The 27704-nt window shown below is 39.2% G+C and overlaps 1 protein-coding gene across 2 annotated transcripts in view; it reads left to right on the plus strand.

Annotated features, from left to right (window-relative positions):
• Positions 1 to 210: 210 nt before the first annotated feature.
• The window catches only part of f8 (coagulation factor VIII, procoagulant component), a 76805-nt gene continuing 49311 nt past the window's right edge, over positions 211 to 27704 (plus strand). Inside the window, exons 1-8 of one of the 2 annotated variants that reach the window (XM_020533297.2) lie at positions 211 to 431; positions 1204 to 1307; positions 16475 to 16597; positions 19088 to 19300; positions 20326 to 20508; positions 21880 to 22101; positions 23462 to 23717; positions 26809 to 26989. In XM_020533297.2, the coding sequence (XP_020388886.2) occupies positions 280 to 431; positions 1204 to 1307; positions 16475 to 16597; positions 19088 to 19300; positions 20326 to 20508; positions 21880 to 22101; positions 23462 to 23717; positions 26809 to 26989 (1434 nt within the window). In that variant the 5' untranslated portion in view covers positions 211 to 279. Of the gene's footprint in view, positions 432 to 1203; positions 1308 to 16474; positions 16598 to 19087; positions 19301 to 20160; positions 20176 to 20325; positions 20509 to 21879; positions 22102 to 23461; positions 23718 to 26808; positions 26990 to 27704 lie in introns of those variants that run through there. The other variant, XM_048605457.1, reaches the window with a different exon arrangement.

The following is a 27704-nucleotide window of genomic DNA, read 5'->3' on the forward strand; positions in this document are numbered from 1 at the left end:
AGATACTTCCTGGTGGTTTTAGTCAATTTCTGGATATTTCTTGCTAATTGCAAAGTGTAATATTTTTTGAGCTGATGCCAAAAAGCTGACCCAATGTTCCTTGAGAGTTCCTGCCATTAGGTTGCTTTCCTGGGGATGTTTTGCTTTCTTCAAAGAATCAGTGTTATTTTCCGTAGTCCAACCTTAATTGATTGTGGTGTGACTCTTGTACTTAGCAAACAAGTAAGAAACTGTGCCACAGACGGGACCATTTTCTAAGCATTAATTGCCAAACACAGAATGAGAGCACTGGCTTTTTGTGTGTTTTTGGTCCTTCTCCTGATCAAAGATTCTTCAGCGACTGTGAGGAAGCATTACATCGCTGCAGTGGAGTTTAACTGGGATTACAGAAACAGCGATCTCTTACTAGGGTTAGGAGCTGGAAATGTGAGGTGAGAATTTAAACTTTTTTGTATGGTAATATCATCAATGTGAAATATCTATTGCAATGCTCCCTACAACTACTGATTTTAAGTGATAGTTTTTGCATTTGTACTTTTGAATTCTTTTCTTGGAGAAAAGGGCAAATTTCTGCACTGATTAGCAGTCTGACAGACTGTGAATTAAAAATTCTAATTACTATTTTACCTGTCCAAGATTTGCTTGATCTACTAGCCATATATACTGAGATAAACCATTATACAAATCTGGGATCCTCCTATGGACAAACATAATAGTAAAGAACAGAAATTATAGGAACAACTCAGCAGGTCTGGCAGCATCTGTGGAGAGCATGGTTCTTAAGAAGGGTCTCTGGACCTGGAATGTTAACTTTGTTTCTCTCTCCACACGTGTTGCCAGACATCTGAGCTTTTCCAGCAATTTCTATTTTGTTTCAGATTTCCAGCAGTCATAGCAGTCTTTGTGGTTTCTTTTTTACAATAATTCAGAGTTTGATTAGACTTTTGCAACTGTATTTAACTTGTAACAAATATTGCTTGAGTAGGGCACTTGGTAGTGTTGTGGCAGTAGCCTGAGCTCTGACCTCGGTCGTGGTAGCATGGTGAGACACAAAATGTAAGAAAGGGAAAGACTGTCTGGAGCTAACATTCTTGCAGCCTGGCTGGCAGCAGTATTTGTGAAGTCACGAGATAATCAGAGATGGTCTCGAAATACAATCATTTGACGAAATAAATTAATGCTTAAATGTCGATTTCTGCGCAGGTCATTTTATTCTTCCAGAACGATCCCTCAGTACAGGAAGGCAATTTTTGTGGAATTCAAAGATTCTTCATTCCTCACACCAGAACCAAGGCCCAAATGGATGGGTAAGAAATGTTTTCATCTCGTGTGAACATCGACATGTCATTACCAAATTATTGGTGTTCTTCTTTCACTCCTGCTTCAGGTATTCATGGGTCTTTTAGATGTAACTACAGCAATGGGCTCCCTGATGGAGAGGAATTGCTGTTTAACCAGCACTGCAGTGGACATACCATACTGATTGTTCAGTACCAGGAATCCCAGACTCATTTCTAACTATTCTCTAATCCAGACAGATTGCATCCATGTATTTAAAATAATCTGGGGAAGAGGTAGAAGAGGAAATGTTGCATATAATTAATAGAATTTTTTTTAGGAAAAAGTGTATTGTCAGTGAACTGAGAGGTAGGTACCTACATTCATGAAGGGAGATAGAACATGTCCAGGGAATTATATAACTAGTCAGCCAATATTGACAAAAGAAAAAGCTAAGTAAAGGAATAAAGGAAAAGAAGAGAGAAAGATCTTGGAGTTAAGGTTGGGGTGCAGGTGTGGTGAGGGAAAAAAATCGAAATCCTTTGAAAATTAGTGCAGAACATTCTACATTTCGAGTTGCCTGCTCATTTTAATGATGATAATATGGAGCTTAGTGTTAATCATGTGACTAACATGCTGCACGGTAGCTCAGATTATTCTTGTGCAGCCTCAGTTTGCTCACACATAAACTCAGAGTGTGCTGTCATCATAGCTGCAGATGCAAACATGAAAAGGGGTTAGCAACGTGCCACAGCAGTGCAGCTACCTGTCCTTTAACATATCGCTATGACATCTCAAGGAAGTGGCAATGTTAGCAGGCAACACAAACTCAGGTTGGCAGATCCCATGGCTCCTACTCTCCTACTCCACCAATGTCCATCAGCAAGCCAGCCAGCTGAGATCACTGCCGCCCATGCTGATGTGGTGGAAACTGATTCTGAGTTTTCTCAGGCCTGAGCTTCTTGATATTGTCCTGCAAGGTTATCTGCGGTCTCCTCCACTGCAAGTCAGCAGGTGTCTACCTGCCATACTGCAGCCACTGGATAACAACGCACAGGAGCACGAGGACAGGCAAAGATACATGGAATAAAGGCATCGAGCATATGTAGAGGATGATTTGTTGGAATATTGAATGTTTCAATTTATAAAGTTGGTTTGAAATGTTAGCTTTATTGGAGCTTTGACATTGTGACAAAGAGTACAGTATGACATTCAGTAACACAAGGAAGGTAAAAATAATTGGTGAACGGTAACTTTGGGTTGCATTTACTGGTACTGCAATCAATCATATGCTAATTGGACAGAAATGGATGACATTTTTATCCAGTGATTTTAGAGGTTTTTTGCAAATTGGTATGAAAAACAACCTACAATAACTTAAAAAGTAGATATGAATAATCTAAACTGAGTTATGGCAGGGCATGTTTTCTGTCTGGGCTGCAGGACGTATGACTTTTTGGAGACAGAGACTGTCCATATTGAACACATCTCCAGTATAAATTAAATCCTCTGCCTCAGTGTCATTGAGCTGGAGACACTCTGACACGTAAGGGAGGGAGACAGTATGTGAGCAATTTCAGACCTCAGTCATATCTTGTAGAAAGATGTAGGTTCTGAACCTGGTTGGTGCAACCTGTACTCAACAGTATGAAGGAAATCCAAGTAAGACAGATAATGCAGACGTGCAGAACCTCATCATATTAAACACATACAAACTATTTGTTACCTGTGAAGGTAAACGTCATGACTGTCGGGAGAACAGCCAGAATGCAGGCCATGGCATCTCAGAGCAGAAGCTTGTCCAAAGCAAGGAAAAGGATGAGAAACATAATATGGTAGATGTAGAGAACTCAATTAATAGGGGAACAATCATTTGTAAGCATGATTGAAAGCCACATGTGGCACCTTGCCTGCCCGGTACAAGCATAAACCGACTTGTAGGCATATTGGAAATGATAAAGCTAAGTGCTAATTCAAGAACAAACAAAAGGGAAGAGGATAGAATAATAATCAGTAATTGTGCTATATGCATTACTGGTAAAGGAAAAGATTTAAAAATGTGAAGTGATTAAACTCAGTCAAAGAAAAAAGAGTGTTAGAGCAGAAGGGCAGCTTATGGTATATGGTTCAAATAAGCTTCTTTGACCAAACAGATGGAGTAAAATGCAGACACAAATTCAACCTGAATATTATGGCATGGTAGCCAGTTCTGATTCATGACTGAAAGATAGGCAGGTCTGGGAACGAAATATATAAGGTTATAGGATCTACAGGAAAGATGATAAAAATGAAAGGGCAGCGGGAGAAGCATTAGTGATTAACATTTGGCTGCATAGAGTTCTTTGTGTTACTGCAGACTCTCCCATGGACTTGTCAAGTTACAAAGATCATATCAGTAGTATTTCTGGATGGCTGGAAACTATGCTGGATCTCTGGAAATATGGAATATTTGACGAATAGGAAGCTGTTCAGGAGGCCCACAGTGGATGGAGGGATATGGTTCTATAAGTTCCACAATTTGATTTAGCACCTTCTTTGAAAAGTGATACAATGATGGCAATGTGGAAGTCATAATTACCTCTTCTTCCCAGATATTTGGAAGTATCTGCGAACTTCAGCAAGTGTTTTTGACCACCAGCTTTATTGATTGCTGGAGGAACATTATCCAGAACCCATTGTTCTTCAGTTGGATAGTTTTTAATATCTCAGCAAGTGATGGAATATACTCAAATTTAATCTCTCTAGTTATTGTGGGATTGCTTTGTTGGTTTGTCTGATACTGCTAATTGAGAAAGTTCTAAAAATAGTCTTTCTGACAATCTTGAACAGTTGCCCCATCTTTGTGAAACATATTCAGCCGGAGGGAGAAAAGACAATTTTTTTTTGTTTTCTCTGAACTTTGGATTTGACTACTAAGTATTCCTCTCGTTCCTTTAGTCCATATAAGGCATCACAATGTAGCTAACAACTTAGGGAGAGATGCACTTTTACTTTTCCTGCTTGTGTATTTTAAGAGAGATTGAAGTACATTCAACTCTCGTTGTACACCAAGCTTCAATTATTTTCCTCAATGCAGCAATGGGTAGCAAACTGGGAGATGTTGCAAGTTTGCCTGTTCCAGCCTGGATGGAGCCAGACACACAATGATACATCATTGCAATCATATTCATAGCCACTGACAGTGTTGACCTCACCCTGTTCTGATGCTGCAGATGTGCGTAATCGGGTGGCATATTTCATCAGAAAAACAGAGTTACTCACACACTGTTTCTTGCTGAGGTTTGAAGTAGGTGAACTGCTTCCTGAAGACTCTTGACAGGCATGTCCTCCAGCTAACAGGTCTCCTCCCTTTCCACTTCCTCCTTCTTCCAACAGGTTGTCCTCCTCTGCACTGCCTCTCTCTATTCCCCCTACCATGCTGTAGGCCAAACTATTGCACCCATAACTGGGAGCAAGTAATCTGTGCAGAAGCCTTGTGGTCAGAACAAATTTTTTCAGTATGTGCTACATCGTTCCCTGGAGACTTCAACAGCTTTCAAAAAAAACCAAAAATATCAAACACTTGTATAAATGCAGCAACAGCCAGTAGATATCGATAAGGGACTAATCTGAAAGTAAAACCAGTGTTCTGATGAAGAGTCACTGGACTCAACACGTTAACTCTGTTTACTTCCCACAGTTGCTGCCAGAGCTGCTGAGTTTCTCCAGCAATTTCTGTTTTTGTTTCAGATCTCCATCATCCATAATTCTTTGTTTTATTATATAACTAACCTGAATGTAATTGATAATCCATTTTAATATCACTGCTATGAGCTGGTGGGTGGGGTTCCTTCCTGATACTCTTGTTCAATTGTGCAAGGTTGAAAGAGGGCATTAGCTGGAGCGCTATCTGCAAAATTGCAGTGGAAAAAAGCATTACACATTTATTGACAGCTCACTCTGTGTTTTGTAAGGCAGGCTTCCTGTACCCAAACTAAGACCTGACTCACAATAACACCCAGCACGACTAACACCAGAAATATGATGCAGACATTACTTAACAACCAAAACAACACCTATAACATTGAAATTCTGAACACTAAACACTCTCTTTCGGAACAGTAAAAACTCAAAGTGTAGACTTAATGGTCAAAATGGATATCATAAGGGAAAGTCGTGCTTAGCCAACATCATTGAATTTTTTGATGTGATGACTGCTAGTGCAGACAAGGGCAAGTTAATATACACAGAATACATCAAGATTTCCAAAGAAACATTTGGTAAATTATCACGTAGAAAATGAATGAAATAACATCAGAGCTGCAGAGTCAGGAGCAAGTAGCAGAATGGATAATTAGTACTGCACAACAGAGAATTGAGATTGTGGAAATCTGAGGTGCAGAGGGATCTGGGTTTTTTAAATTCATTCATTGTTCATGGGCTCTTGAAGCCACAGTATTTATAGTGCTAGCCCAGTTCAGTTTCTGGTCAATGGCAATCACTAAGATGTTGACTGTGGAGGTTTCAACAATGGTAATGCCGTTGAATGTCAATGGCCGATGACAAGTCTCGTTGGAGATGGCTGCTGCTTGTATCTTGTATGGAATGAACTTCAATTGCCACCTGTCAGCTCAAGTCTTGGTCCATGAATCGTAAAAGTTAGTGAGCAACTGGAAATGGGCAATAAATGCTGGTCTGCCAGAGACATTCATGTTCCACGAATGAACGACAAGTACTGCAAATGATTAGTAATGGAAATGGGATAGTATTGTTTGTTACAACATGAACGGACTGTGAAAGCAGACATGTTTTTCTAGAGTTGTACATGATGTTAGTAAGATCATATCTGGAGTACCAGTTTGGTCTACCTGTTAAGAAAAGATATAAATATGTCAGAAACAGTTCAGAGAAAGTTCTAATATCTGGGATTGGCATTGTTGTCTTTGAAGGAAATATTGGACAGTCTGCACCTGTATCCACTGGACTTTATAAGAATGTAAGGTGATCTTATTGAAACCTATAAGACACTAAGGGGAGGCACTGGCCGAGTGGTATTATCGCTGGACTGTTAATCCAGAGACCCAGGTAATGTTCTGGGGACCTGGGTTTGAATCCCGCCATGGCAGATGGTGGGATTTGAATTCAATAAATATCTGGAATTAAGAGTCTAATGATGACCATGAATCCATTGTCAATTGTCAGGAAAAACCCACCTGGTTCACTAATGTCCTTTAGGGAAGGAAACTGCCATCCTTACCTGGTCTGGCCTACATGTGACTCTAGACCCACAGCAATGTGATTGACTCTTAACTGTCCTCTGGGCAATTAGGGATGGGCAATAAATGCTGGTAGAGCCAGTGGCACCCTTATCCTTGTGAATGAATAAAGAAAAAATACTTGACAGGTTGGTTGCTGAAAGTTTGTGGGAGAAACTAGGACTAGGGGACATTTAAATTCAGGGTATTTCCAATTAAGATGGTGCTTGAGGGGAACTTTAATTTCTCTGAGGGTCACAAATTTCCTAGAGAGCAGTGGAAGTAGAGTCACTGAATATATTTAGGGCAGAGATAGATGGATTCTTGCCGAATAAGGGATTTAGGTTATTGGGTGTAGGTGGAAATGTGGAGTTGAAACGTCAAATAATGAGCCATGATCTTATTGAATGGCTCGAAGCGCCAAACGGCCTACTCCTGCACCTAATCATAAGATCACATCTGGATAAAAAGTAGCTATTCAGCACGGCCAAAGGTAGCTCATAAGATCCTGTGTTGGGGCAACTGTTGTTCACAATTCATATTTACAATGTAGATTTTGGAATCAAAAATGAATTTATAAATTAGCAGATGATTCCAAATTGGGATTGTCAAAACCAAGGAGTACCACAACAAATTACCAAACAATATTAATAAACTGTTACCACAGGAAATAGTTGAGTGCTTTTAAAGGAAAGTTTGAGACAAGCATATAAAGAAGAACGGAATGGACGGTTTGCCAATTAAGTTAGGTGAGGAAAAATAGGAGGCATTGAGTGGCAAGGACTGGTTAGAAAGAAGTAATTACTGAGAAAATCTTTTTTGTTCTATCTAATTTTGAAAAGAAAACCTCAACAATTAAAGTTCATTTATATTGCCAGGGCTTAAAAGTTGCAACTATGAGGAAAGATTGGAAAGCCAAGGGAAGACTTAATTGATGTGTTCAAAGTAATGAGGCACTTGGGTAGAGCAGATAGGTCAGTTACAAAGCATCACTGATTTAAGGTAATTGGTAGAAGAATTAGAGGGGAGATGAGGAAAATCCTTTTCACTCGGAGTGGTTGGTTTCTGGAATTCTCTGCACAATTTCAGTGGCCAAGGCAAAAACCCACAACTCATTTAAAAGGAGCTTGGATTTGCATCTGGAGTACTGTAACCTGCAAGCTACAGATTAGGTACCAGCAGTGGGATTAGAACAGGCAGCTAATTTATAAAGCTGGGGCAGACGTGGTGCCCTCTTCCTGTGCCATAACTTTCACATGGTTCTATATAAAAGCACTGTATAGCATAAAGAAAAGTTGGAGTCTATTTCAGGATATTTTTATTTTTAATTTTACACATCTTTTGCTGATTCAAAGAAATTTCTGAGTCTTATTTTCCTCTATTCACTTCAGGCTGCACACAAACTGAAGCTGAGAGACCTGATCTCAAGCATTACAAAGAAATCTTTAACTATCCATTAGGAGGAAGTGGCAGTAGGCAAAGAACTCTACCATTCCTCTCGCAACCAGGAAAAAAATGGCCCTGTTGAGTTTACTACCTGTGTTCGGTGATATCACTGAGATCAGTAACTATGCAACAGAAGTCAGACTTCCAAATCTATGTGGCAGTGCAGTCTTCCCAATGTATTTAACTGCTGGGATTTTTCTGTTCTTGATTGGGTCCTCAAATCAGTGTGAGAAGGTTTCTCCAACAGTGCATTTCTTTTCAGTACTGTTCCAGAATTTACTGTATCCCTGTGTGAACGTATATATGTTTGTGAGAACCACTTTCAGTGTGAAAGTACATAATGCTTGCTTCAGCGAGCAAATATACTAAAACTGGAATGATACAGAGAAGATTATACAACACTAATCCATCACATGCACTCAGAAATCTTCACAGCACATTGCCTCAGTCTAACCTTGTCCCTTGTCTCACAATCTATTCTGAGTCATTCAACTCTTCATGAAGGCCATTGCCAAGTTCAATAGCTCAGGTCTTATGCTATTCACAGTCAGCTATCAGGCAGATCCATCAACTGACAGCATCCTCTCAGAGGAGCCAAAAACAATAAACATAATAACTCAAATACATAGTTAATTTTTTGCTAGAAGATATGAAGGGTCATATTATGACATGTTTTTTTTTCATGTGAATTGAGTTTCTGTTTATACAGTATCCGACAGTTGTTGTCACTCTTTCCTTTCCCCTCAGTTTTTGACCCTCATGTCCCTGCCTAGCCTAAATGCGTAGACATTAACTGAAATGTGGTTTGAATTACATTACGTGCCCTCACGTGTCCTTCACAAGTGGTCAATGTTTAACCCTCAATACAATAGTTGTTTCTCTACTTGAGTATGAGATTATAGATAAACCTAAACCTGCCTAGATTTGTGAATTTTCAACAGTATCACTGGTGTTTGTAAGAGTAATGAGCAATGGTCAACTCCTGCAAAGAAATTGATCACATATCTGAATTATGCATCATCGATCAAAGACACAATGGTAATTTGGACACTGACGTTATCATGCTGTGTAACAACTATGCATTTCTAACAGGATGACAGTATATTAATCAGAAGAGGAAACCTGAGCTCATTTTTGACTCCTTAGCCTATAGGTGCTCAGACCAATTGTAATATCCTAACTGCTACTGTTGGCTGTAATCAGCCAACTCAGCTAACTGCATATTCAACCTTTTTTGTAGAAAATGACAAAGAGTTCAATATGAAAACAACAACGCAATGAGACCTCAGTCTGAGACATAAGAAGCTTTCAGGAATGTGACGTTATCAATTAATTTTGCCCTAAAAAATTACGATCAATAGGACTTTGCTCTCGTTGTAACTATTTCATTGTGACTCATAGAAGAAATCAAAGAATCCCTACAGTGCGGAAGCAGGCCATTTGGCCTATCAATGTAAAGTTTCATGTGACCATCTCTTGTTCTTTTCCGCACCCATTAGACCTATATGTGTATGGTCTGGCCTGTCTCGATGCAGAGTTTATGGATTATGAGTTATTTAGCCTTGAAGATTATATTCTTGGAGTCCTAGTTCATCCCTGAATGGCAGAGAGAATGTGTTAACTCGGGCACCTTTTGGATGCATTCAGGCCATCTATTGATGATGGTCTTTTTGAGTTATTGCAGCTGGCTATCACCTGATGTAGCTTGCTGGATCTGCTCTGCTTGATCGTGACAAAATGTACAAGATCAATGTTTCAGTGTAGGATCTTCGTTGTTGTAACTAACTGACTTGTCACCTCATGGATCATAATAATATACAGGTCCAAGCATAGCATTAGACCAATAATAGCTGGTGAATCAATTTCAAAAGTGTAAAATGTTTCTGGTGTCCGTCCCAAGGATCCACATTGGCATTTAAGATGGATAATGGCAATGCATGCGTTAACATAACCAGAAAGATTATGACAATAATCATACCACATTGCTATCATTAAATATATAACCGTGTAAAATCCTGACGAAACTACCCAAATAACCAATCTGTAGACCTGGATGAACACAGCAGGCCAGGCAGCATTAGAGGAGCAAGAAAGTTGATGTTTCGGGTCTGGACCCTTCTTCAGAAGGTCATTTTTCTGAAAAAGGGTCCAGACCCGAAACGTCAGCTTTCTTGCTCCTCTGATGCTGCCTGGCCTGCTGTGTTCATCTAGCTCTACACCCTGTTATCTCAGACTTCAGCATTGGCAATTCCTACTGTTTCCAAATAACCAATCTGTCTGACTGACTGCTACTCAGGCTAAAGCAATTTACATTGGATTACCCAGTAACAGTGAAAAATACCTCTATTTATTGTAACATATTTAACTTTAAAAGGACAGTGAAATGAAAGGTGACTAATTTATGTAATTTCAATTATACTCCTTCAAAATCCCAAATACACACATGCCCATTCACAGTCCTTTTGAGGTTTGCAATGATGGCATGCTATTGTCTGTAGAATGATGATCATTCTTTGATTCAACGGTTGATGAAGTGGACGCAGGACTTTTCTTATTTTAGATTTTAAGTTTTCTTGGTTTTTTGGTCTTTTCCTAAAGAGAGAGAGAAGCTTTCTGTCCACAGGTTCTAGAAGTGTTCCTTTTCCTGACACTTAGAGCTTTGTAATACACTGCAGCTCAACCAATAAGAGAACTGTTGTCAGGCAGAGTTGCCTGAACTTGAAAGATTCTCTGTGTAATGCAGTCTCAAACTTTCTCTTTCACTGCTTCAACATTGCATTGCACAGCTCAACAAAATGCAAAACTTGAATTTTTAAGTTGAAAAATCTCTCCTGGTTTTCAGTAATAGCTTTTTATAGTCAGTTTATAGTCACAAAAAAGAAAATATATGGTCTCTCACACAGACAGGATGTTGGAGCGATTGTAAGCAGTTAGCTTGTGCTGTGTGGATTACACCACATTTTGCCAGTTTCCTGAATACTTCTCATGTAAGATTTGTAAAGCGTTGATGATTGGATTTGCAACGGTGTCAATCTTGGCACTTAGTGCACGTTGTCCATTCCTTCTGGGATATATCATTTGGACTGGAGGGAAATGCTTTCACTTTTCTGATGATGTCCGTGTGTTGTATCAGGTTGACCACATGCAGACTGGTGTCTGCAAGCTGTAACATTGTTGTTACCTCTTTGACTTCATTAACATGCTTGCAGGCCAAAGGTAGAAGTTTCAGTTTCTTTTGCATAGCTCCTTCATTGGCTTTTCCTCAGTTTCTGCTTGGAGTGTTTTGCTGCACTTTGAGTTTCTCTGCGTGATTAGACTTTCTACACATTATAGCCCAATAACCTCTTGTGGAACTTAACTTGCGTATATCACAAAATGCGAGATGCTGTCTTGATGGGTAAAACATGCCATATTTCATGCAAGATTTGGAAGTTCCATTGAACATGTTGATGACTGTTATAGTTATTCCAGAGTCAAGCACTTGCTATGGTTTTGAACCTCATTCTTTGTGTGGTAGTGTGTCAATGGCATATGCCTTATGTTTGTCCAGAAGTGAATTATAGAGAAGATTGGATAGCTGTAAAAGAAATGACAAGTCCTATTAGCCTTTCATGAGATTAGATTTCCATCAACAGCTGCCTACAAACCAGTGGATTGTTTCACCTGGTTGGCAGTATGATATGAACTCAGCCTACGCATCCTGAAATTCACCTGAACTTTAAATTAATCTTGTAAAATTTGAAAAAAATTGATAGGATCTTTGCATTCATCATCAGAGGCACCAGAGGATTTATTTCTTCTTAACCCACCAGTATCTAAAACAAAAAGAAGTATGACTGATTGGCAGATAACTGATAAAGAATGACAATCTATACAGTAAAGATTGGTTCTTTCTTTCCTTGAAGGACTGAAGATCTGACAGGAGCTCAAAGGTGTACCAATCCACGATTAAATATTTGCTTTCCATCTCTTTGCACCTTAAAATGCCAGTGTAAGAAGTAGTATTATGTAGTAGTGTGTTTCTGAGTTTTTGTCAGCTTGTCTGCTCTTCGTAAATTTATGTTAGCGTCTCTTTAAAAAGTCTTGTAGTAGCAATTTTCTGCCTATAGATGGCATTCATGACAAAAGTAGAGTGATGATATCACAAGAATATAAGAACATAAGAAATAGGACCAGGCTATTCAGCCCCTCAAAGCCTGGTCCATCTTTCTAAAGATCATGACTGAACTGTCCCAGCTCTCAAATCCTCTTTCATCTCAGCTTCTGGCAGATTTTGAAATATCAAGGAATTGAGGGCTATCTACCTGCACTTGAGATACTTCCAATGATCTAACCTCCACAAATTTCTGGTGTCGAGAATTCCAGACATTCACTCATCTCTGAAAGGATAAATTCCTTCATATTTCAGTTCCAAGTGGGTGTCTCGTTATTTCATAACTATATCCCCTAGTTAAAGACTCCCCCACTGGTGAAAACATCCTCAACATCTACTCTCTCAACTTCTATCCCCAGGATCTTATTTGTCCAATAAAATCAGCACTCATTCTTCTGAACTTTTCTGAATAAAGGTCTAACGTGTTTAACCAATCGCAATAGATCAACACCTTCATCTCAGGAATCAGCCTAGAGAATTTTTTTTAACTGCCTTCCGTGTCAGTGAATACTTTCCTACACACAATGACCAAATAGTATATAAACCTTCCCTATTTGAAACTCCAACACCCCAGCAAAATTCCATTTGACTTTTTACTTACTTGCTGGGCCTATGTGCTAACTTTTCATGTCTCGTGCTCAAGAACATCCAGGTGCCTCTGTGCTGCACTTCTTTGGAGTCTCTGTCCATTTAAATAATAATCTGCCTTATGATTCTTCCTACCAAAGTGCACGACCTCACAACTTCTACATTAAATTCCATCTACCAAATTTTTGACCGCTCATTCAACCTATCCATATTCTCTTGCAGATTGTTCACTTCAACTCTAACCTGCATCGCAATATGCCTTCCCAGCTATATTTGTATCATCAGCAAATATAGATATATTACACACTGCCCTCCTCAACGTCATTAATATAGATAATAAGTGATTAAGGTCCCATGACTGATCTTGTGACACGCCACACTGTCTTTCTTACCTGAAAAGACACATTAATCCTGACTCCATCTTTTGTGTGTTAAGTAATCCTCAATCCATGTGAATACATTAGTCCCCAGTAGCGTGAATTCCTGTCTTGTGAATATCCTTTTAAATGGCATATTGTTGAATGTCTTCTGGAAATCAAAAGAAGCTATATCTACTTGTTTCCCTTTATCAACTTTGCTTGTTGCATCCTCAAAGAACTCTAACAAACTCATCAAACACAATTTCCCTTTCACAAAATCATGTTGACTCTATTTGATTATTTTAACCTTTTCTAAAGATCCTGTTATTTCTTTCTTAATAATGGATTCTAGCATTTACCTAACTGGCCTACATTTCCTACTTTCTGCTTCTTTCCCTTCTTCAACAAGGATGTCACTTGAACCTTCCTGGAATCCAGTGAGTTCTGAAATATTTTTACCTATGTATGCCTATCATAGAATCCCTACAGTTTGGAAAGAGGTTCTTCAGCCCAACAAGTCCACACCGACCCTCAGAACATCCTAGCCGGACCATCTCCCTATAACCCATCTCAACTACACATCCCTGAACACTACGGGCAATTTAGCATGGCCAATCCACCTAACCTGCACATCTTTGGACTGTGGGAGGAAACTGGAGCACCCGGAGGAAACCCATGCAGACACGGGGAGAATGTGCAAACTTCACACAGACAATCTGCCCAAGGGTGGAATCAAACCCAGGTCCCTGGGGCTGTGAGGCAGCAGTGCTAACCACTGAGTCACCGTGCCACCCTAAATATAAGCCACTTCCTTTAAATTCCTTTGCTGCAGGCTATCAGGTCCTAGCGACTTGTCTGTCTTTAATTCCATTAGATGATCAAATATTTTGACCCTTGTGATAGAGACTGTTACAGGATCTTTACTCCCAATAGCACCTTGCTTATCTTTTATACTTGAGATGTTTACAGTGTCCTCCACCATGGAAACCAATGTAAATATTGGTTTAAATTTTCTGCCGTTTTCCTGTTCCAAGCATCAAACCCCAGCCACACTTGCTAGGAGTCCCACTCTCATATTCGCAACTCTCTTCATATTTTTATAGAAGCATATGCTGTTCATTTTTATATTTCTTGCTAATTTATTTTCATAGTCATTCTTCTCCCTTTTTATTAACTATTTGGCCATCTATTGCTAGTTCCAAGGCAAAATTCCCAATTCCCAGACCTATCACAAATTGTTGCCACTTAAGTTTTTGATTGAATATTCTCCTCGACCACTTTTGTTCACTGCAGGTGGGTTATCCTTTTCATTCAGGTCCTCATTTTTTGACCTGAATAATATTTTTTTGAGCATTATGAAATATCTACTTAATTGATTGTCACTGCTCATCTACTCACCTGCCCCTTAGTCTATTTTCCCAGTTTGCTTTAGAGAACTTCCTCTGTAATTACTCTTATTTCAGTAAATGACATTATTTGAGACTCAAGTTGCTGTCCCTCATACTGAATTTGAAATCCTGTAATGTTGTGAGTTCTACGCTCTACAGCATCCTTAGCCACATCTCTTATTAATCCTGCCTCATTACAAATTACGAGATCCCTCGGTAGAACCTCATTCCTCATCCTACTTATATTATTGGCAACTACGTGTACCACAGTGACTGGATCCTTTCCCTCCACTCCAAGTTTCTTCACAGCCCCAAAGAAATTTCTGTACCTTGGCACCAGATGGGCTACACAGAACAGTGTCTATTCCCATACTGTATTATCCTCTATTACTACTATATTTCTCTTTTCTCCTCCCACTTGAACGGTACTCTGTACGACAATGATTTAGTCAGTTTGCTTATCTTCCCTACAGTCTGTGCCACCACCCACAGGAGCATGAATGTCATAGCTGCTGGATACAGGAACAAAAACAGCAACTTTGTTTTTGTTCCTGATTCACAGCATCCGCAGTTCTTTCAGTTTTTACTGGATACAGGCACTGGCTGAGGCTCCTCCAAAGCTACATACCTGATCAGGTGGGCATTTTTCTATTTTTACATCGATTTGAAAAGGAAAAATGGTAGAATCAACAGATGGCTATACTCAGGCAAGCCTTTTTTAATGTAGAAAACCACATTTTCAGTATTTTTAAGCTGCGTTTTCTTCTCGAAGCACTTTGGAGCTGTCCTTTCAGGTCCTTTTAAAAATCCAATTTTTTTCCATGGAGTCAGACATGCCTCCCATTTTTGTTTCTTTTAAGGACAGCGAGAGAGAGAGAGAGAGAGTACTTACAGATGTGTCTTGCTTCTGTTAAGATTGTCGAGCTCCAGCACAGGTTTGTAGCCTTTGATCATGGATGTAGTTGTAACTTCAGCTCTGTATTTGGACAGATGATAGATGACTGTTAGAAAAACACATTTCACAACTATTTGCTGTGCTGTTACTTTTTCACCTCTTACCATTCAGCTCTTACTTACTGCTGTGAACAGACTGTCAAGACTAACTTTTAGGGCCCAATTATTGATACCAGCTTTTAGAGTACATGGTCTTCTAGTACCCATATACTGCCACAATGATGCCATTTATAATTTATTATATGTTCATTCACACAACATAGTTTGGTTCTTCTTCAGTCGTATATTTGAAGTTTATTTCCAAAGTTAACTATTTGCAACAACTGACTACACTACTCTGTAACATAAGGTGAATGACTGAAGGTGAGGCAGATACATCCATGCTGGAACCTCACATGTTGTGATGTCACTGTTTCACGGCACATAGTGGAGAACCTGTGCCATAATACAACAGACATTTTCCTTCTGGGATTTGGAAAGTATTTTCTCTTTGACTTGGGCCTGGATACTGGTTCCCATGCTCTGTATTTGTGCTCCAGCTGAGGAAAACATCTCTATTCTCCTCCTATAAGCAATAATTTATATGTCTGCTAGTTATTGGTTATTTTCAGAAGAGTTCAGCAAAGGTGAGACAGAAAAATCTACGATATCTGGAAAATTCTATTGCTCAGTGAGAAATGAGCAGTAAGACAAAGTCACTGATCCCAATTAATTGTTCTCTTTCACACTATGTCAGATTGTTTGTTGTTTATTATTCTGACTTTCCACCAGCTTGATCCTTTGCAGCAACTTCCTTGCAAGTCCTGCACAATATCAAGAATATATTTTATTAAAATAAATTAAATGACATAGAGCTCATAGGATAATTTTTGATATATTAAAAGGTTTTATTAAGATAAGGCACTTGGTGGTAACACAACACATTCCGAGTCCTACCTACTTACTCTTTCGACATTGCCCTATGAACCCAAAACAACAGATAAAACAAAACAATGCAGGAGTTAAATACAACAATTAAAACATTCTATTTATTCATTTACACAACTAGAAGTAATAGGTATTTGTATTTCCTAGGGATTCTTGGTCCCACAATTCGAGCCGAAGTCAATGACAAAGTAATAATCCACTTTAAGAACCTAGCTTCGCGGCCTTTCAGCATTCACCCATTTGGGATCTCTTACTGGAAGATGTCAGAAGGTGAGTCCAATATATTTATTTGATAGGCTTTCAGATAATTATCCATATAATGTTTCAAATAAAAGATATCAGCCATAAAGTTGACAATGATAATATATCCATGATATGAATATTTATTATGAGTTTCTGTTCACTTATATATTGAGTCTGTGCCTATTGAAAATCAAGAAGGGAAATCATTGCTACAAAACTCGTTTTCACTTTCTTTAGCATCAATATGACTGGCCTAACAAAGCAATGTTACTCTTATAGTAATAGATAATAAATAAGAGATATATGGTGGCTCAGTGGTTAGTACTGCTGCCTCACAGCGCCAGGGACCCGGGAGCAATTCCACCCTTGGGCGACTGTCTGTGTGGAGTTTGCATATTCTCCCCACGTCTGCGTGGGTTTCCTCCGGGTGCTCCGGTTTCCTCCCACAGTCCAAAGATGTGAAGGTTAGGTGGATTGGCCATGTTAAATTGCCCATAGTGTTCAGGGGATGTGTAGATTAAGGAGGCTAAAGGGGGATGGGTTCTGGGTGGGATGTTTTGAGGGTCGGTGTGGACTTGTTGGGCCGAAGGGCCTGTTTCCAAATTGTAGGGATTCTATGATCAAAAAATCCATGATAATGATATATCTGAGGTTTCAAAACTGAGATGACAAATTAGACTCACATCATTATTATGAGACAGTGCTTCAAAAAAACAGTCACACCTTTGACATCTTGTGTTGAAGTGTTTGTGTTCAAATGCTGGAGTTCGGCTTGAATCCATAGCCTCCTGATTTCTGAGTCGAGCTGACACAACAACAAAATACCAGTGACTTTGTGACAACTGCACTTATAATTTCCAAAATACTTTGAAAATATCTAACACAAAAGAATATACATATTTACAAGAGTACACAATCTCATCAAAAGTAACTAAGGAAACACTTAAATAAGAGATAACAAGGTGTAGAGCTGGATGAACACAGCAGGCCAAGCAGCATCAGAGGAGCAAGAAGGCTAACGTTTCGGGCCTAGACCCTTCTTCAGAAAAAGTTATCCCAATTGAGTGAACCTCAACCCAATCTTGTTTCAATATCACCATGAACACGACAGTGCGATATTTAGCATCACTGTGTCAATTAATAGACTTGTTTGTTTATATTGAATTTCATTGTCATTTAGTCAAATGGTGCTGTGAAGAAGATGAAAGTATAGTATCACGATTTTTGTAACTATTATTTGGGAGTGAGGTAATTATTCTATTTGCTGGTGGTCTGGTAGGCTGGGTGCATTTACATTCCATAGCTGTTAATGGAGAGGGTTTATCTGCATTCTTTCAACTGCAATCAAAACAGCCATGATTCTTTCTGCTTGTATTGTATTTTCCTGCTCATCTGATGCTGCTCGGCCTGCTATGTTCATCCAGCTCTACACCTTGTTATCTCAGATTCTTCAGCATCTGCAGTTCCTGCTATCAAGGAAACACTTAAATTGTCCCATAATTTTTCATGATGAAAGGTGCAGAATGTTGGATGGACTTGCAGAATATGAATGATGACAAGCCTATGCCCTCCTACTTTCAATACCAGTGTGTGTCAGAGTCTTACATTCAGGAGCATTTGTCATCTTTCACCAGTTTTTCAGATTGGCAAATATATGAGAATCAACAAGCACAAAGAAATTCTCTGTCTTTACATATTAAGCTTTAAACCCTAATCCCAATTATAGGAATAAGCTTTCCATTATATGTACAACTTGACAGATTTAAGTCAGGTAAACAGAAGAGAATGAAGAATTCTAACTTTGTGGAATTTATGAAAGCCTGAATCCAAGGTAATCATTTTTATGGAACATTGGAATACCCCAGAGGGTTGGAACCTACCACTGGAATAGCAGAGACATAGACATAAATTTTCACACTGCATTGTTAAAAAATGTCTACCTGCCTTCAAGTTAAGTGACTGGACAATACAAGCAGAAAGAATCATGGCTGTTTTGATTGCAGTTGAAAGAATGCAGATAAACCCTCTCCATTAATAGCTATGGAATGTAAACGCACCCAGCCTACTACACCATCAGCAAATAGAATAATTACCTCACTCCCAAATAATAGTTACAAAAATCGTGATACTATACTTTCATCTTCTTCACAGCACCATTTGACTAAATGACAATGAAATTCAATATAAACAAACAGGTCTATTAATTGGCACAGTGATGCTAAATATCGCACTGTCGTGTTCATGGTGATATTGAAACAAGATTGGGTTGAGGTTCACTCAATTGGGCTAACTCAGACCATTATAAGCAGATGTTTAAGTTGTCATAGTTCCTAATATAAGTATAAAAAAGATGTCATAAACCATTATGCAAGGCAATAAAATAAATACAGTTTGACAGTTTAATAGTTAAGGTGATTTTACTACACATTAACAAACTGGTTATTACAATTCCTTTGCTCCAGAATGTCTGTATATCTTTATGTGAGTTATAACTAATTAAGAACATTCTGTACCAAGGAGCTTCATACAATGATCACACATCCATGCCCGAAAAGAAAGATGACATAGTGCCACCCAAAGGTGAATACATGTACGTCTGGGAAATTACTGACAATCTTGGCCCAATGAATGGTGATTCCGATTGTCTTACCTATGCGTACTCTTCATACGTGGATCCTGTGAGGGATTTCAACTCAGGTTTAATTGGAGCAATGCTTGTATGCAGACAAGGTGAGTGTGAATAAGATGCAGGAATAAGACTGAAATCTGTGTGCGGTGGCATGGTGCCATACCACAACCACTCCCCCTCCCCACCATCACCCCAACTCCTCACTCCATCCAGATGAAGAGCTGAACTAGCCTCTGCCTGCTGTCTCTTGCCCCAGTCAGGCCACTATGGTCTACCTGGCAGCCACAGTTGGACTCCCAGTAGAGACAGAGGAGTGGCCATTAATTGGCTATTGAAGGGCTTCCATTGGACCAAATCCAGGCAGGCCACCCACCACTGACCAAGCCAGTCACTAAATTCCAGCAGAGGATTGCTGGCACGGAAACCCCTTCCTTTGGCACCCAATTGAACAACCCAGCCAATCCCTGACTGTCAGCTTCTGGGAGGGTTGTAAAATTCCAGCCAATATTCAACTTTCTCACTGTTAAACTTTGTCTGTCTATTCCAAGTGATATTTTGCAGCAAAGACCACTAGGCTCCATTTGCTGATGTTATCAGATGAAATTGATGTACCCCAGTTTAGCTCTCCCATTCTCTAACCCCACTACTATTGAACTTAAATCATCTCCTTTAATTCTGCTGCTTTACTAAAACTATTTTTGTCTGTATAGTCTGCTGTTATCGATTAGCTGCATATAGGTAAAGTTGCCAAAGTCTCATCAGACCATAGGGCTGCTCTCTCATTACAGAGAGAGAGACAACTGATGGTGGTTTAACCTGAAGGTCACCACATGTCAGGCAAGGGGAAATGTTGAGAAGGAGAATCCTTCGTGGTAACCTCAGCTAGTGCAGGAATTGAACCCATGCTCTTGGTATCACTCTGCATTACAAGCCAGACATCCAGCCAACTGAGTTAACCTGATCTGCATATACACAGGTACAGTTACACACTGTAATCTATTTTCTAAGTCAATGTATGTAACTTATTTAACATTTCTTTTTTGCTTTAACTTGTTCTGCATCTTTGAATAAAAAATATATTATTTGAATGGTACAAATTCCTAAATTGTAAATATTGTCACTTCAGGGTCTCTAAACGAATTTGGGAAGCAAATGGATCGGCAGGAATTTGTGCTTTTGTTCTCGATCATTGATGAAAGTAAAAGCATGTATCTTGAAACAGACAGGATCAGATACAGACTTCCTGGCCGTCAGAACCTCAAAGGGAGGATGTATTCAATAAATGGGTATACCAATGTTTCCTTACCAGGTTAGTACAAACACATTCCTTAGAGTTGAGTGCTTATTTATTCATGATGGCACATTATTATTAAAGTATGAAATTATAATTAAACACAATAATTAAACAAAAAAAGGCTAACGAAATATTGGAATTTATTACAAGGGTTTGGGAATACAGAAGTGAAAAAATGATATGCGTTGTACAGTGTTTTGGTCAGGCCCCATCTGGAATCTGCTTTCAATTTTGGACTCCACATGTCTGGAAAGTTATATTGAGCTTGAGGGAGTACAGTGCACATTTCACAGAATAATTCTGGGGTTTCAAGGGTTAGATTAAGAGAACAGCTTGTATAAACCTGGCTTGTATTCCTTCAGTTTTGAAAGACAAGGAGTGATCTGGTAGCAGTGCCAAAAATTATGAAGTATTTGATTGAGTAGAGAAGTTTCTGGTTTGGAAATTCAGAACAAATATTCCACAAAAATCTGAAAATTAGAACTAGATTATTCAGGAGAGAAATCAACAATGTCTACAGAGAAGGTGGTGTTACTCTGAAATTGTTGCTTTGAAAGGCAGTAGTGCTGTAATGATTGAAATTTTCATTACTAAGATTGAAGGGCATCCAGGGAAATGAATCAAAGATGGGCACATGTTGTTGAGCTGCTGAGCAGCCCTGATCTCTCTGGATTAAATTGCTGACTGGTTCTACATTCTATTAGAGTTAAACGTTCTTATTCACTGATTTACTCCACATGAACTTCCTATATTGCAGCTTGGTAAAAATACATTTCTCAGCACTGTTACTAAATAAGAATATCAAGATCTGTTAGTATCAGAAACCTGTTAATATCTGAATAATGTATGAAAATTATTGGAACTGTCCTGTATAAATGTGACTCATGCTGTATCTAGACAGCCCACACGTCAACAACACTCAATAATTTTGACACTACCAGCTCATAGGAGAACAGAAAACTGTATATCAATTAGGCAAGATGACAACATAGTGAGGTTTTCATACAAATAGGTCTCTTACCATTCACTAGGATGAATCTCATCTCGCAGTACAACATTATTGGAAAACGGGCCTTTTCCTTCTTGATGTTGGGAAGAAACTTACTGGCCACCTCACGCCACATTCCCAACTTTCCCACCATGTTGTTCAGGATTGGGAAGATTTGACCTATGGATTATTTTGGTGCTAGGAATGCTGTTTGGTCTTATTGCTGGAAATAGGTGTTTGGAAATTTTGAATTTCAGTCTCAAGTTTAATGCATTTTGGTTTATTTGGTATGGATCTGACTCTACCCTCAAACATTAACGAATACAATGCTTAAGATTTGACTTTCTTTTTATCTGCCTTCAAAAGACATTTATTATTTTGGTATTACTGCTTGTCAGATCTGAATATTTGCAAGAACAAAGTCGTCAGCTGGCACTTAATAGCTATGGGCTCGACCCCAGAGTTGTACTCTATTTATTTTGGTGGATATGGGCTTCTACTGCGTGACCACAGAGTTGTCTCAGTTGAATTGGCTCCAGCTGCATTTGTGACAGCAGAAATGATCCCAAGTTATGAAAGCAAATGGCTACTGAGCAGCCAAAACCCAAAACATCAACAAGGTAAGAATTATACCAAGTTAATGCCATGAAACAATGTCTATTTGTGGAACCAGCACATAAACTACCAGTTCTTTAAACAAAAGGAGCCACATCATTATGACAGCTTGTCAAGGAACTGTAAAGTTTAAAGTCCTCAACTTTAGTAAAAACAGTAATTGATTTTGCAACAGCTTTCGTACAGGAGTCTGAATACTACCTAGTAGAATAAAATGAATGCCTATACTAAAAAGCCAGAATCTACATGAAATTAGTTTGAGGCAATCCAACAAAGAGATCCATAACTGCTCACAATGTGGTAAATATGGGTACTCCCACTAATACATCATAAAGGTAGATTATACAGGAAATGGAAATGTCACATTGATGCTCATCTGTTGCTCAGGTTATGGCAAAAGAGACAGAGTATAAAGTCCTTAACTCTGTCTCTAACACAAGACCTAAAGGAGGTTAATAGGACAGTGCAGGTTTTAATGGATCTTGTACAGACGGTGCTTACCTTCTCTGCTGCTATTTGACAGATCTGAATGTATTCTAATCCCCAACATTTCCATCTCTTACCTGGGTGAATCCAATAAAATGTCAGTATGAGGATATTGGATTTACTTTCAAAACCAAGATGAATCATCTCTGAATGCTGGGAAGATATGAGCTTAAGGGAGGCAGATCTGAGTGGAACAAAATGTGGGTTGGGTCTTTGTTTACCATGATTTCTTTTCTATGCAAGCTGAGGGAGGTGGGTGTTTAAGTTGCCCACCTGCATATATATATAGGTGAGACATTAGAAGCCTGTCTCACGAAAAGTACTCTGCTTCCCTGGTTTCCAAGTATTTCTTTGAATTGGGCAACCCAATAGCACCAGTCAAGGTTTGGGCTGCCCAGCAAAATCAAACGGAAGAAACCTATACTTAGGGTTTAAGAGGTTCAGTTTCCCACTCAACTGCACTTTCAATGGCACATCAGTGCTCAGTCTTTATTGTCAAGCCCATACAGTCAATTTACAGGATGACAAGTATCCAAATACTTACAAACACTTGTGCTTTCAGCATTTAGGAAAATATGAGATTTACTCCATTTTTCTTATAATATTTTGCATTAGAAAGACTTGAAAATCTATTAAGAAAAATCCACAAACTTTAAGAAGAATGGAATTATTTCGCAAAATTTTGTATGTGGTTTGTGAGGACTACAGTGGGCTAACTGAGTTCTTCAAATACAAGCTGACTGATGTTACTGATCAATATAAATGCAGTGATTGGGAATTACTTAATAGGGATATTTTGTTCAAGAGAATGGTCTACTTGCTATCTTGGAAGTACATGACAAATTCTCACGTCTTTCTTTGCTGTTGTTTGTACAACAGCTGGAATGAAGGCTTACGTTAATATCAAGGGAATCTGTGAAGAAGATAATGCTTCAATTTTGGAAACTAAGCAAGTGGAAGAGGAGACTGATAGTAATTATTATGAATTTGAAGATGAGGAGGACAATCACATACAAATTAACTATTTGCCGCGAACAACTGTAACCAAAAGCAGGTCAATGGAATGGATTTATTATATTGCTGCTGTGGAATGTAAGTGGGATTATGCTCCAACTCTTCCAGACAATGTGAACAGGTACAGTCCTTATCTTCATTAGTAACCCTTCGGGTGCTTTCTGAACTATCATTACTTACAAGAATATCACCAGTAGAGCTGAATTTAATCAACATATCGCCTACGATAGTATCTCTAATAATGGTTCCTTCTGAAATAAGTCTCCAAGAGTAGGACAGTGTTCAATCAGACACACTTGTACAGAATGTCCAACTTCAGTGTTTGGGATATTAGTGCTTTATGGGGATGTGCAAAGCAGACATTTAAATAAGCAGACAATGGTTTCATGGTCATCATTAAATTATTCATTCCAGATTATTATTGAATTCAAATTCCACCATCTGCCATGGCAGGATTTGAACCTGGGCCCTCAGAATGTTACCTGGTCTCTGGATTAACAGTCCAGCGGTAATAGCACTAAACTATCACGTCTCATGAGGAAATGAGGAACAATGGGGTGAATTTTAAAAATTTGGTTGAATTTCAATTTCAGGGATTTTTAAGAATTCATTCATAAGATGTGGGCATCACTGACTGGGCTACTATTCATTGCCCATCCATAATTGCCCCTTGAACTGAATGGTTTACGGGACCATTTCAAAGGGTAGTTAAGAATTGTCCAGTTTTCAGGGAATTTCATGAAGAACTCCTCTCTGTGCACTCTAATGAGTTAGCTCATACAGTTCTTAGTTGCTCAGCATATTACATGTGTATTATGCCTCTAAGGTGCCACTCTTGCACTATCCTGCATTCACCAGTGATGTAAGCCCCACTGCTGGTACCTTTAATTTAGGGGATTGTATTCTGATGCATGCAGTACAAGTTATGTCACACAAATACAGTAGGAGATTGTAAATATGGTAGGCTTACTGAAACCCTGCTCCCCAACCCCCAACCCCATGACACTCAAGAAAGGCAGCATTGAATATAAGCACATGTTGTCAAATACTTACAGTTCAAGGTGAGAACAAATCAGCTCCGTGCCCTTCTGCAAGCTGTGAGGCTTCGGATTGTCTTTGAATTGTAACACACAGTAACACTTTAATGTTGCTTGTGATTGCTGCTGTTTCACAGAGAGAGCTATGATCAATTTGTAATGACCAATGATATAATCCTGATTTTATGTGGCCAGGAGGAGAGGACATGATAACAAGCTCAAAGAAAGGGAAGAAATGGCTCACAATTGCAAGGTGTTGAACTCAATATTAAGTCCAGAAGGCTGTAAATTGCCTAGTTTGAAGATCAGATGTTGTTCCTCCAGTTTGCACTGTGATTCACTGGAACACTGCAGCATGCCGAGGACAGACATGTGGGCATTGAGCAGGACACTGTGTTAAAATAACCGGTCCAGGTCCTAATTGCACACAGACATGCTGAAACGGCAGCCTCTGCATACAAAGGATCATTCTCTGCCATTTCAGACAACTCCAGCAAAACGCCAACACCAAACACATCTTCCCCCTCACTCCTCCTGTCTGCATTTCGTAGGGATCATTCCATCTGGGACGTCCTAGTCAATTCCGCAACCACCAACACCACCAGCTGTCTCCCCAGCACCATCCCATGTAACCACAGAAGGTGCAACACCTGCCCCTTCACCTCCTCCCTGCTCACCATCCAAGGGCCTTAACAGTCTTTCCAGGCAGCATTTCACCTTTACCTCCTCCAATCTTGTCTATTGTATTCGCTGCACCCAATGTGGCCTACTCTACACTGGAGAAACCAAACGCAGACTGGGTGACCACTTTGCTGAACACGTCCGGTCTGTGCCTAAGCAAGACCCTGACCTTCCTGTAGCCAGTCATTTTAACACAGTTCTGTTTAACACATATCTGTCCTCGGCTTGCTGCAGTGTTCTAGTGAATCACAGCACAAACTGGAGGAACAACGCTTCCTCTTCAGACTAGACACTTTATGGCCCTCAGGACTTAATATTGAGTTCAACACCTTCAAACTGTGAACTATTTCTTCTCTTTGTTTTTGTTATCATGTCCTCCCCTCACCGCCCAAGTTACTGTCCTTTCAAGTCCAGCAGGAGACACAACATTGTTCTGCCATTCTCACATTCCAATCACTTAATCTGAACTATCAACATGTTTCCTCCAACTGCACCCTACACCCACTACCTCAACACACATTCAACACCCCCTGCCCACAGCCCCACTCTCCACAAACTATACCATAAACACTGTCCCCTCCATACTTTAGCTCTGATAAAGAGTCATGTAGATTCAAAACATCAGCTTGCTCTCTCTCCGTGGATGCTGTCTGACCCACTGTGATCTCCAGCATTTGTTGTTTTCAGTCCAGATTCCAGCATCTGCAGTAATTTGTTCCTGCATTTTGGGAATTTTCACCTTCTGGTTTCTCTCTTCTATCTGGGAGAGTAGCAAACTGCCTGAAAACGAGGTGAGAATAGGTGATAATGAGATGTTAATACGTGCAAATAGGCCTCTCACTTGTCATTTTTTCTAAAGAAGGGTCCAGACTCAAAACGTCAGCTTTCCTGCTCCTCTGATGCTGTCTGGCCTGCTGTGTTCATCCAGCTCTACAACTTGTTATCTCACCTCTCACTAATGGGATTATTGTCTGGTTGCCAAAACCTTGAGTTGAAAATCACACTTTAATCGCAATATCCAGAATAATTTTTCTGATTTTCCCAACGTACTTGCCGCTGCCCATGTCATGTAGGTCTGGGAAAATTCAGCCCATTATGTTTAATTTTGCCACAGAATGACACAATAATAAAGGGTAATAGAATAATTATTCTATTAATTAATTGTAACATTCAGTCTCAGCATCCAAATAGAAGGGAAAAAAGGAGACCATGGCCCTGAGTGGAGTTAGATGAAATCTACTTAGCAGATCCTCAGTTTTGCAAGTTCCCTTTGTCTATGTCCCAACAGTTTGGCATTAAACAGTTTCAGCAGATTTCAGGAACTTTCCTCTCGTGTTTGATCTCAGCCCTGGGATAAGCAATACTCCAGAAAAAAAACTATGAAAACTAAATTAAAATGAGAAACAGCTAAAGGAGAAGATTGTAGTGAAGGAAATTTTTTTTGATGAGAAGTGCTTCCAAATAGTTCCTTTCCATGTTCATTTCTCCCCATAGCGAGTTAAGACGCAAATTTCTGGAAAGGGGTCCAGACCGAATCGGAAAGGAATATAAAAAGGCTGTTTACGTGGAGTATACTGACAGCACCTTCACGGTTGTAAAACACAAACCGAATGCAGAGTCGTCAAAGGGGATTCTGGGCCCAGTTTTACGTGGAGAGGTTGGAGATCGCTTTAAGGTAAAGTACTCCATTATACTTGGGTAGTTTGTAATAGAAGCAAAATGTGACGGCGTGGAGCATTCTGCTGAGGCATGTCAACTGAGATTATGATAACAGTGCTTTTTTTAAAATCTATGTTTATGTTTAATTTATATGTTGTATTGATAGAAGTAGCTTTTAGGTAGTTATTAAAGTTAGCCTGAAACACACAAATGAGTAATTGAGTCACCAGATCCATACTGGGTAAACACCCAGACCATTCTTTTCAATGGAAAATCTTCTGCTAGAGTCAGTTCTTCTGCTGAATTTTCTTTTAGGTGTAAGTTTGTTTTGGCAGTTCTTAAATCCGGTTGAGGAGGAGTGAATTGGTATCTCTCTTGTCAACTTCCTTCGTTGGCTGCAACAAATATATGTTCTAATTAGCAAGTAGTTATACCTCAGTCCTATTAATATGCAGTAAACTAGTTCAGCAGAAATAATAAGGTGACATTCCCAAGGTTTTCTTGAGTGATACTACAAATTTTAATAATTGCTAACACCAAGAAAAATATTAAAGACATAACCTCAAACACACACATTCAAGGAGAATAGTGTCAAAAGATAAAAGATGACATTGTTTAAAGTTTTTAGGGTATTCTTGAGCTGTTAGATTTTAACCTGAGATCATGATTGGTTAGGAATGTTCTGGATTAACAGCAGCTGTGGTTACTGTGAATTGTTCTGAATTCCCAGG

The sequence above is a fragment of the Rhincodon typus genome, chromosome 14, assembly GCF_021869965.1.
Source record: "Rhincodon typus isolate 14 chromosome 14, sRhiTyp1.1, whole genome shotgun sequence".
NCBI lineage: Eukaryota > Metazoa > Chordata > Chondrichthyes > Orectolobiformes > Rhincodontidae > Rhincodon > Rhincodon typus.